Source organism: Oryctolagus cuniculus, chromosome 2 (assembly GCF_051225735.1).
Source record: "Oryctolagus cuniculus isolate XC-2025 breed Fujian yellow rabbit chromosome 2, ASM5122573v1, whole genome shotgun sequence".
Taxonomy (NCBI): Eukaryota; Metazoa; Chordata; class Mammalia; order Lagomorpha; family Leporidae; genus Oryctolagus; species Oryctolagus cuniculus.
This window is the reverse complement of record NC_142868.1, coordinates 82,757,146-82,769,326: the sequence shown is the minus strand read 5'-3', so window position 1 is coordinate 82,769,326 and position 12,181 is coordinate 82,757,146. Positions and strand designations below refer to the sequence as shown.

The 12,181-nt window shown below is 47.6% G+C and overlaps 1 protein-coding gene across 4 annotated transcripts in view; it reads left to right on the top strand.

The window, feature by feature from the left end:
- The first annotated feature begins 2,498 nt into the window (after positions 1-2,498).
- GTF2E2 (general transcription factor IIE subunit 2) overlaps positions 2,499-12,181 on the top strand; it is an 87,710-nt gene continuing 78,027 nt past the window's right edge. The window contains exons 1-3 of one of the 4 annotated variants that reach the window (XM_089327295.1): positions 3,491-3,736; positions 7,455-7,514; positions 11,574-11,743. In XM_089327295.1, the coding sequence (XP_089183421.1) occupies positions 11,578-11,743 (166 nt within the window). In that variant the 5' untranslated portion in view covers positions 3,491-3,736; positions 7,455-7,514; positions 11,574-11,577. Of the gene's footprint in view, positions 3,757-7,454; positions 7,515-11,573; positions 11,744-12,181 lie in introns of all 4 variants that reach the window. The other 3 variants (XM_089327297.1, XM_089327296.1, XM_070068516.2) reach the window with 3 other exon arrangements.

The following is a 12,181-nucleotide window of genomic DNA, read 5'->3' as shown; positions in this document are numbered from 1 at the left end:
GTTGCAGGCATTTAGGAAGTGAACCAGCAGATGGAAGACCTCTCTTTCTGTCTCTCCCTCTCTTTGTAACTCTGCCTTTCAAATAAATAAAATAATTTTTTTTGACAGGCAGAGTGGATAGTGAGAGAGAGAGAGAGACAGAGAGAAAGGTCTTCCTTACCGTTGGTTCACCCCAGTGGCCGGCACACCACGCTGATCCAAAGCCAGGAGCCAGGTGCTTCTCCTGGTCTCCCATGGGGTGCAGGGCCCAAGGACTTGGGCCATCCTCCACTGCACTCCTGGGCCACAGCAGAGAGCTGGCCTGGAAGAGGGGCAACCGGGACAGAATCCGGCGCCCCGACTGGGACTAGAACCCTGTGTGCCAGCGCTGCAGGTGGAGGATTAGCCTATTGAGCCGCGGTGCTGGCCTAAAATAATTTTGAAAGAAGACACTACACTTATTTTGGTGTAAAAATTTTTGAAATTTTTTCATAATATGCATTTCCATGAACTTTTTGAGTATTCCTCATATTTTCTCACGATTAAATAAAATAGTAAAAATCAATCCACTAAGCAGAGTATTTTTGAGCAGTGAGAGGATTTTGACAGATAAGGGCAGAAGAATGCTTTACAAAATATGCAGATTGGGGGGCCAGCGTTGTGGCATAGCAGGGTAAAGCCACCGCCTGCAGTGCCGGCATTCCATATGGGCACCAGTTTGAGACCTGGCTGCTCCATTTCCGATCCAACTCTCTGCTATGGCCTGGGCCCCTGCACCCACATGGGAGACCCAGAAGAAGCTCCTGCCTCCTGGCTTCAGATCGGTGCAGCTCCGGCCATTGTGGCCATTTGGAGAGTGAACCAGTGGATAGAAGACCTCTCTCTCTCTCTCTCTCTCTTTGTCTTTCCCTCTCTCTGTGTAACTCTGACTTTCAAAATAAATAAATAAATCTTTTTAAAAAATAAAATACACAGATTATCAATTCTCAGCCTTTTGACTAAGATCAAGTGTAAAATATGTAGATTATGTTTCCCAGAGAAGTCACCACACTTCCTACCAAAGCCGATGAGAATACACTAAGCATTCACTAGGTAAGATGTAAATTGCTTAATTGGGGCTGGTGTTGTGGGTTAAGCCAACACCTGTAACACCAGCATCCCATATGGGAGCCAGTTTGAGTTCCAACTGTTCCACCTCCAATCTAGTTCTCTGCTAATGGCCTGGGAAAGCAGTGGAGGATGGCCCAAGAGCATGTTGGAGACTTAGAAAAAGCTCCTGGCTCCTGGTGTCATCTCTGTCCAGCTGCAGCCATTGTGGTCATTTGGAGAGAGACCCAGCGGATGGAAGATCTCTTCCCTCCTTCTTTTTCTGTTAAATCTGCCTTTCAAATAAATAAATGAAATCTTTTAAAAAGACATAAATTACTGTTGCATTAGTTGCTTGGCTAGTTCTTCATATAATTTGACATTAACCACACCCTTCTGACCTGGAACAAAGGAGACTGCCAACATGCAGGTGGTTCTAATTATTACAGAAGTGGATGCTATGTCTATAAAAAGACTTACAATAGCCACAGAGCTCCCCTCAGAGTGGAAGATTTATCCTATGCTATGTGCTTTTTAGTTTTTAAAAATTTATTTATTTGCAAGGCAGAAAGGCAGAGCTAGAGAGAGACAGGGAGAGGGATCTTCTATCCATTGGTTCACTCCTCAAATGGCTGCAACAGCTAGCGCTGGGACAGGCTGAAGCTGGGGACCTGGATTCATCTGCACCTCCCACATGGGTGCAGGGGCCCAAGCACTTGGGCTACTCTTCATTGCTCTCTCAGGTGCATTAGCAGAGAGCTGGATTGGAAGTGGAGCACGAGTCATTGCCCATATGGGATGCCCGTGTCTCAGTCTGTGGCTTAACCTACTGCTTCATGATGCCAGCCCTCTATGTGCTTGTTAAACCTTGGTAATGACTGCCTGAGAATCAAGCCAGATGGTGTCCTGAATGTGTAATAGGTGCGAGATGGCAGAATATAAATTATGAATATTGGACTCTCTGAAATCAAGTTAATGTGGCTGTTGGGAAACAAATTGGTCATGTGGTCAACCTTGGCAGCAGAGAAACAGGATCCCTTTCTGAGTTCATTTATAGGGTGATGACCATTTTTAAGCACCTCTGACACAAGAACGGGCCTAATTACAGATTATAGATCATATGAGTCTATTTATGGACTTCTCTTGAGGAAATGATTCAGGGTACAGGATATCACTTAAAAGTGTTTTGAATAAATGCAGTCATTGCTTTCAGTGTTATGACCTCGTCACAGGCAACTTGCAGTAGAAGCCAGAGTGATAACCACTGTTGACAACATCCATCATTTATAATTTGCACCAAAATAAACATATTTTCAAAGCCACTTTTCCATGAATTCCTTGGGTAAATACTGATTTTTTTTTTTTAAAGATTAATGTATTTGAAAGGCAGAACGAGAGTGACAGGCAGATCTTCCAACATTGATTAACTCCCCAAACAGCCACGACACTGAGGTCTGCACCAGGCTGAGGCCAGGAGGCAGGAAGTCCTTCCTGGGCTCCCATGTGGGTGGCAGGGGTCTACGTATTTGGGTCATCTTCCACGTTTCAAGGCATATTGGCAGGATGCTGGATCAGAGTAGTTGGGATGTGGACCACCACTTTGATATGGGATCCAGGTGTGAAAGGTGGCAACTTAACCAGCTGTGCCACAACACCAGCCCCAAATCCTGATAATTCTGAGCGGATTGCTCAAGGCAAAGGCTCTGGTTTGACTTATGCGTTATTTCATTTTCGCCACAGTCCAAGTAGCCCATCACGGTAGTACCATTATTATCCCCATTTCCCAGAAGAGATGGAGATACAGGTTAAGTAACTTGAGGAGTAACCAGCAGTAATTAAAGGGCAGCTTCACAATAGGTAAGCGCTGGCCACGCTGCTGCTGTAGGTTCTCAGAACAGGAACGGAGAGCGGCAGAGCGCGAGCCAGGCGATGGTTTTCGTTTTATTCTTGTTTCGCTTCCAGCACCTCCTGTCGCAGTCCGAGATCCTTTGCTGTGACAGACAGCTCACAGGTGTGCGGGAAGGAGCCCGTGTGGGCTCGCCTTTGCTCTCTCTGCTGCGAACGAGTCACTTAGTTCCACGGGGCCTTTTTCGCCACTTTGAAACAGCTACAACGTTCTCTCAGGTTCAGGTGCCGGTGAGCGGCATCTGAGCGACAGTCACACAATAAACGCCGCCAGAACGCGTCGCCCTCGGGTTAGACTCCAGAGCCTGCCTGTCGAAAGAGGACTTCGTAACTTCGAATTTCGGCACAGACGAGCTGCGTCCATCTTCTTTAGCACCGCCTCCCACCTGAGTCCCGCCCCAGCCACCTTCCCGTTGTCATGGAGATCCCGACGCCCGAGCCGGCCTGATCAGCTCCCGCGGTTACTCTCGCGGGGTACGCGATGACGCATGCGCGTTCTCGGCAGCGAAGGCGCCGCGGTGGCTGCCGGGACTGATCCTAGCTGCCTTATCAGGAAGTGGCGGGCGGGGCGGAGCCGCCGCCGCCGCCGCCGCCGCCGCCAGTGGCGAGACCCCTGAGCTGGCGGGTCGGCGCTGGGCGTGCGCGCAGGCTGGCGAGGGCGCTGACGAGGAGCGGGAAGCCACGGCAGCGCCGGCGGGGACGGCTGGCCGAGGCGGAGGCGCAGGGAGTCGGCGGCGGGTCGCGTGGGGCTGCCCTCTTCTCTCTGGTAAGGGCTGCGACCGCCAGGTGAGGGGCGCGAGCCCTGGCCTGTTGTTCTTCGCCCCGCGACGCGGCTCTCCTCGCAGGTCCTCACTTTTCGTGGGGCTGGGTCTCGGGACCCTTCGGACACGCTAACAGCTCCGTGGGCGCTCTGTCTTTGAGGCCTGGGGCTCACGGGACAAACTTTTGGGTTGAAAAGAGGGGGAAATCGGCAGTGGGGTCGCGCGCGGGTTGAGCCCCTCGTGGGCCGAGCGAACCGCACGTGTGCGGCTCGGGGCGCCACGGCGTCCTGCCCGTCGAGGCTGTGATTGAGTTGCTCACACCCGGACCGGCTTTCCAGCTGCTTCGGGGAGCCCGCGCTCGTGGTCTGTAATTACAGGAGTTTCCGGAGAACTCTGCAGGCGTCTGCCCCGGCAGGACGCCGGGGTCCCCCTTGGGCGCACCTCTGCGCCGTCGGTCAGCCGGGCACCCCTGGGGCTGAGGCCGGGAAAGCCGCGAAAGGCTGGAAGAGGGCGAGTCGTGGGCTGTGGGTCTGTCTCCCGGTTTCCATCTGCGGAAACCCTCAGCGGTCTGTGTCGTGCTGCTGTGTTTGTAAATGTAAAACGGGCATAGTGTCGCGTCCTGTTGGCTACAGAGGTCAGTTCAGAAATGTCGAAGTCGGTACAGGCAGGTAAAGCTAGGCGGAGCGTCGGGTGGTGAAAGATCTTCATCTGCGGGCATTCCAGCGCTCAACTTGTTGTAGGAGTCAGGGTATTCGGATCCTGGTTTATTCGCGTGTGTCAGTCTCACCCTACCGCCTTAGTTTTGGATTTCACATATTAAACTAGTAACAACTGGGTCATCTGTTGTCTCCCAGAGTTATGAGGATCTGGAACTGTTAACCATTTAGGCTTTGCTAGACTGTTGGGCTTTATTTAAAATATGTTAAAGTCCTCTTTAAAAGCCTAGATTATCTACCTGTCATTACAAAGTGAGATAAACCGTTAGAAAGGTTTCCTCTTTCAGAAATTCACCACCTGGGGCCTGTGCTGTGGCTCAGCTGGGGCTGCCTGCAGTGCCGGTATACCATATGGGTGCCAGTTCGGTTTCCAGTCGCTCCACTTCCGATTCAGCTCCTTGCTAATGGCCTGGAAAAGCAGTGGGAGATGGCCCAAGTGCCTGGGCCCCAGCACCCATGTGGGAGACCTGGAAGAAGCTCCTGGCTTAGGCTGAGCCCAGTCACAGCTGTTGCTGTTTCCTCTCTGTCTCTCTAATTCTGACTTTCAAATAAATAAACCTTTTTAAAAATTTTTTTTATTATTTGACAGAGGCAGAGAGAAAGGTCTTTCTTCCGTTGGTTCACCCCCCAAATGGCCACTACGGCCGGCGATGTGCTGATCCAAAGCCAGGAACCAGGTGCCTCCTTCCCGGTCTCCCATGGGGTGCAGGGCCCAAGCACTTGGGCCATCCTCCACTGCACTCCTGGGCCACAGCAGAGAGCTGGACTGGAAGAGGGGCTACCAGGACTAGGACTCGGCGCCCTTATGGGATGCTGGCACCGCAGGCGGAGGATTAACCAAGTGAGCCATGGCGCCAGCCCCTAAATAAATCAATCTTAAAAAAAAAAAAAGTTCACAACCTGCTTGTTGTCCCCATCTTCTCAGTTATGAATCTCACTTTCTTGTTGCTGTCCTCATACCATCCCACCTCCCAAAACTGCCTTCCTCACACCACAAGAATCATTCTTTTCTCTTCAGATCTTTAAATAGTGATACCAAAATAACTTATTTATATGGCTTTAAAAAATCAGTTTTGGCACTGGGATTGTGGCATAACAAATTAAGCTGTCACCTGTGATGCCGACATCCCATGTGGGTGCCAATCCATCTCACTGCTAATGTGTCTGGGAAAGCAGAGGAAGATGACCTGAGTGCTTGGGCCCTTCCACCCTCATGGGAGAGCGGGATGAGGTTCCTGGCTCTTGGCTTTGGCCTGCCCCATACCTGGCATTTGGGGAGTGAACTAGCAGATGAAAGATCTGTCCCTCTCTGTCACTTTGTCTTTAAAATTTTTAAAAAATCAGTGCCACTTTCTTCTTACTGCTGGACTAGATGTAGACAGCATTGGTAGTGTCCTTATTTTACATAGGAAGTTGGATCTAGAGAGGTTTTATGGATTGCCTGGCTGTGTGACTGTTAGGAATCAAAACTCAGAGAAGGTAGATGTTTGCGTTGTGGTACAGTGACTGTTCTTACTGAAGTTCACTCTGATTAGTCCTTATCAGTGCGGTGTATTTCTAATTCTTAGCACTTCAGTTCACATTTCATTCATTTTTAAAAGATTTATTTAAAGTCTGATTTAGAGGGAGAGACAGATCTTCATCTGCTGGTTCATTTCCCAAGTGGCTGCAATGGCCAGGGCTGAGACAGCCTAGAGCCAGGAACAACTTCTGGGTCTCCCATGTGGGTGACAGGGGTCCAGACACTTGGGCCGTCTTTCACTGCTTTCCCAGGCCATTAACCAGGGAGCTGGATCACAAGTGGAGAAGCCAGGACTTGAGCTGGCACCCATTTGGGATGCCGCCTTGCAGGTGGTGGCTTTACCCACCAGCCCCTGTTCATTGTTTTTAGAGCAAAGTGCTCGAGACTTCATCTTAAATCTGAGCTGCTGGAAGGCAAAGATTTCTCTTCCAGAATCTTTCAAGGCTTAGTGCCCAGTGCCTTACATACAGAAAACATTTAATAAGGCTGGTGGAGCCAGTGAGGATAGAGCAATTCGAAGGTATATTTTCCATTCGTCTGCTTAACAAAATTTCCTGAGCTTTCCTGTGCTTAAACACTTTCAAAGTATATGCCACATTAATGGCATTTCATTCAATAACAAACTAAATAAATAACAAACTAAAATAAATGGTAGTAGTCTCAAGATTATAATGGAACTAAAAAAATTCCTGCTGCCTAGTAATGTTAGAATGTCACAAAACAATGCATTACTTGTGTTTGTGGCATTGCTGGTCTAAACAAACCTGTGCTACCAGTTGTATAAGAGCATACCAGACAATTATGTATATAATATAATATTCAATTATGTGTGTTATTATTTTTTTTTTATCTTAAATTTTTAAAAAATTGGGGCCGGCGCTGTGGCATAGTGGGTAAAGCTGCTGCCTGCAGTGCCGGCATCCCGTATGGGTGCCAGTTCAAGACCCGGCTGCCCCACTTCCGAACCAGCTCTCTGCTATGTCCTGGGAAAGCAGTAGAAAATGGCCCAAGCCCTTGGGCCCCTGCACCCGCATGGGAAAACCCAGAGGAAGCTTCTGGCTCCTGGCTTCAGATTGGCACAGCTCTGGCCATTGTGGCCAGTTGGGGAGTGAACCAGCAAATGGAAGACTTCTCTCTTTGCCTATCCTTCTCTCTGTGTGTAACTCTGACTTTCAAATAAATAAGTAAATCTTTAAAAAAAATTGTTTACTTGGAAGGGAGAGAGACAGCTCCCATCCACTGCTAAACTCTCCAGATGCTCTCATTAGGAGCCTGGTACTCATTCTAGGTCTTCCACATGGGTGACAGGGGCCCAAGCACTTAGCCATCTTGTGCTGCTTTCCCAGATGAATTAGCAGGGAGCTGGAATGAGGAACAAAGCCAGGGCTCAAATTTTTTTTTTAAGGTTTATTTTATATATTTGAAAGGCAGTTTTACAGAGAAAAGGAGAGAAACAGATGTTCTTTCTGTTGGTTTACTCACCAGATGGCCCCAACATCTGGAATGGGTCAGGCTGAATCCAGTGGCTTCATCCCAGTCTCGTAGGTAGGTGCAAGGGCCCAAGGACTTGGGCCTTCCTTTGCTGCTTTCCCAGGTGCACTAGCAGGAGGCTGGATCAGAAGCAGAGTGGCCAGGACTTGAACTGGCTTCCCATGTGGGATGCTGGTGTCACAGGCTGTGGCCCAACTCGGCATGTCGCAATGCTGGCTCCAGGGCTTAAGCTTTTTTTTTTTTTTTTTTTTTTTTTAAATTCTTTAATTCTTAAAGGTTTATTTATTTGAAAGAGTTACAGAGAGGGAGGGATCTTTCATTTGCTGGTTTGCTCCCCAAATGGCTGCAGCACACTTGGGCCATCCTCTGCTGCTTTCCCAGGTGCACTAGCAGGAGGCTGGATTAGAAGCAGAGTGGCTGGGACTTGAACCAGCACCGTATGGGATGTCAGCAATGCAGACTGGCTTAACTTGCTGCACTACAGTGTCGTCCACTTCAGGGCTCAAACTTAAGATTCTCCCCTATTGGGATGCTAAACTGTGAGACCAGACACCCTTTTAAAGTTTTTTGCTTCTAAAAAGTTGACTGTAGGGGTGGATGATATAACACAGTGGGTTAAGCCGTTGCCTGTGCTGCCAGCATCCCATATCAGAGCACCAGTTCAAGTCCTGGCTGCCCTGCTTCCAGTCTAGCTTTCTATTGATGTACCTAGGAAAGCAACACAAGATGGCCCAAGGACTTGGCCTCTGCCACACACGTGGGCAACCCAGTTGGAGCTCTAGACTCCTGGCTTTGGCCTGGTTCAACTCTGGCTGTTGCGGCCATCTAGGGAGTGAATGAATGGATGGAAGAACTGTCTCTCCCTCTTTCTGTAATTCTGCCTTTAAATAAATGAAATAACTTAGAAAAATGATAGTTTATTGTAAAACAGCATTGCATGTTAAACTAGCAACAGCCTCATATCCTCATCTCCTGCTTATGATATTTCTTGGTTGCAAAGAGGCCATATAGAGTGATCTGTAGTCTCTAGGTTTGTGTAGCACACTGGTATTTGCACAGTTACTAAGTCACCTAGCAACAATATGTGTTCCTCTCACTAAGCGATGTGTGATTGTATAAGGTAGTCCTCTTTCTTCTGACTTAACATTAAGAGTGTCAGATTCAGTCACATAATTAGCTTGAGCTCTTCTTAGACTCTCTACAAGGTTCTGGGGTGGATCAGAAAACAGGAATGTTTTAAAAATTCTTACTGATTGACTGATAGCTTCCCTAGTTGTACTGAAATTGCTCAGAGTTGTAATTTTAGAACTAGACAAACACAAAAGCCATAGCAGACAACAAAAGTAAAACTAAACATCAAACTCAGAAGCTTCTGCACAACAAAGGAAATGTTCTGTAATGAAGAGACATCCAACAGAATGGGAAAAAAATATTTGCAAGCTACCCAACCAACAAAGGATTAATATCCAGCATACAACAGCAACTTAAACTCAACAACAGAACAACCAATCCAGTTAAAGAAATGGGCAAAGGACCTCAATAGAGAGTTCTCAAAAGAAAAATTACAAATGTCCAACAAGTATATGAAAAAATGCTTGGGGCAGCGTTGTCATGTAATGGGTAAACCTGCCACCTACAATGCTGGCATCCCATGTGGGTGCTAGTTTATGTCCTGGCTACTCCACTTCAGATCCAGCTCCCTGCTGAGCCTGGGAAAACCATCCGAGGATGGCCCAAGTGCTTGGACTCTTTCTATTCATGTGGGAGACCTGGAAGAAGCTCTTGATTTTGGCCTGGCCCAGCTCTGCCTATTGTAGTCATCTAGGGAATGAACTAGCAGATGGAAGATTTCTCTCTGAAACTCTTTATAACAAGTAATACATTTATTTAAAACAATGCTGAACATCACTAGCCATTAGGGAAATGCAAATCAAAATCACAATGAGGGGGCCGGAGCTGTGGCACAGTAGGTTAATCCTCTGCCTGCATTGCCGGCATCCTATAAGGGCGCTGGTTCTAGTCCTGGCTGCACCTCTTCCCGTCCAGCTCTCTGCTATAGCCTGGGAAAGCAGTAGAAAATGGCCCAGATGCTTGGGTCCCTGCACCCACATGGGAGACTGGGAAGATGCACTTGGCTTCTGGCTTTGGATTGGTGCAGCTCCAGCCGTTGTGGCCACTTGGGGAGTGACCCAATGGAAGGAAGACCTTTCTCTGTGTCTCCCTCACTGTCTGTAACTCAGCATCTCAAATAGATAAATAAAATCTTAAAAAACAAACCCACAATGAGATAACACCTCAACCCTGTCCAAATGGTTAAAGTCCGAAACACAAAGGATAACAAATGCTGGTCAGGGTGTAGAGAGTGTAGAGAAAGGGGAACACTTACACATTGTTGATGGGAATGTAAATTACTGTATGGACTTTTCTTAAACTAGAATGGATTTGCTATATGATCCAGCATTGCCACTATTGGGTGCATACCCAAAAGACTGGGACACATTGTATCAAAGAGGTACCTGTACCAGGATGTTTATAGCAGCTCTTTCACAGTAGCTAAAATTTGGAATCAACCAAGGTGTCCATCAGATGACTAGATAAAGACAATGTGGTACATATGCCCAGTGAAATATTATTCAGCTATAAAAAAGAATGAAGTTCTACCATTTGAGCAAAATAGATGCAAGTGGAGGATACTGTGTTGAGTGAAATAAGCCAGACACAGAAGGATAAATATTACGTGTTCTTCATTATGTGTAGGAGCTAAAATTAAAGAGGAAAGAAACCCCAAAATAAAAAATGCCTGTGTGTACCAGTATTGCTGCAAATACAGTTTGTAAAACTTTGTTTTATACCTCTGTCAAACCAGTGGTTAAAAATGTTATACCACGGGTGGGCATCATGGTATAGGGGATACAGCCACTGCCTGTGGCGGTGACAGCCCACCCACGTGGGCACTGGTGCATTTCTTGGCTGCTCCACTTTCTGTCCAGCTCCCTGCTAATGACCTGGGAAAAGCAATTGAAGATGGCCCAAGTGTTTGGGCCCTTGCCACCCATGTGGGAGACCTGGAAGAAGCTCCTGACTTTGGCTTGGTCCTGGATGTTGGGCCATCTGGGGAGTGAACCAGTGGATAGAAGATCTCTTTTTCCTGTCTCTGGAACTCTGACTTTCAAACTAAATCTTCAGAAAAAAAGTTATACTACTGGCCGGCGCCGCGGCTCACTAGGCTAATCCTCCGCCTTGCGGCGCCGGCACACCGGGTTCTAGTCCCGGTCGGGGCACCGGATTCTGTCCCGGTTGCCCCTCTTCCAGGCCAGCTCTCTGCTGTGGCCAGGGAGTGCAGTGGAGGATGGCCCAGGTGCTTGGGCCCTGCACCCCATGGGAGACCAGGAAAAGCACCTGGCTCCTGGCTCCTGCCATCGGATCAGCGCGGTGCGCCGGCCGCAGTGCGCCGGCTGCAGCGGCCATTGGAGGGTGAACCAACGGCAAAGGAAGACCTTTCTCTCTGTTTCTCTCTCTCACTGTCCACTCTGCCTGTCAAAAAAAAAAAAAAAAAAGTTATACTACTATAATTTTAATGACCCGTGGTTATTTTAAAATTTACCATATATGGGTAAAATGGTCATTTTTCCATTCAATTGTTTATAGCCATTGTCTCTATTCCTGCTAAACTAGGATCTTTTTGCTTTAAAAAAGAAAAAAAAATTATTTGAAAGGCAGAGTTACAGAGAAGGAGAGACAGAGATCTTCCATCCTCTGGTTTACTCCTGAGTGGCTGGGCCAGGCTGAAGCCAGGAGTCCAGAATTCTGTCTGGTTTTCCCATATGTGTGGAAGGCCCAGACACATGAGCAGGGACTGGATCTGAAGCAGAGTGGCTGGGACTTGAACCCGTGCTCATGTGGGATGTTGGCATTGCAGGTGGTGGCTTAACCTGTACACAATGCCAGCCTTACTAAGTGTTTTTTGGGTTGATGAATAAGTGAGTAAATGTAAATGCCGGAGAACTAATAATAAATTGTAATTTTATTTGGGAAGGAACTTGTTGATCTTTGGATTTGGCATATAGATTTGAGTGACTTGAATTTGTCTTACAGATATTTTATTCTTTACAGCATTATGGATCCAAGCTTGTTGAGAGAACGGGAGCTGTTCAGAAAACGAGCTCTTAATACTCCTGTAGTGGAAAAGCGTTCAGTATCTTCTGAATCATCATCCTCATCATCGAAGAAGAAGAAGGCAAAGATAGAACATGGAGGATCATCAGGCTCTAAACAAAATTCTGGTTAGTAAAATTGTATAGGACTCTTAGGGTTTTCATGTTTTTTTTTTTTTCCCCCCATTTGTTTTGTTTTTAGATTTATCTATTTGAAAGATAACGTGAGGGAGAGACAGAAAAAAATCTTCTATCCGTTGATTCACTCCCCATGTGGCTGCCATTGTCAAGGCTGAGCTAGGCTGAAGCCAGGAACCAGGAACTCCATTTGGGTTTCCCACGTGGACGTCAGGAATCCGCATACCTGGACTGTCTTAATGCTGGCTTTCTAGGCACATTAGTAGGGGACTGGATGGGAAGTGGAGCAGCCGGGGCTCAAGCTGGTACTCCCTTGTGGAATGCTAGCATTTCAGGCTGTATCTTAATCCACTTTCATCCCAGTGCCAGCCCCCCCCCCCCCCCCCCCCCCGTTTTTATTTTTTAGAAAGGCATTTAGTTATGATGAGT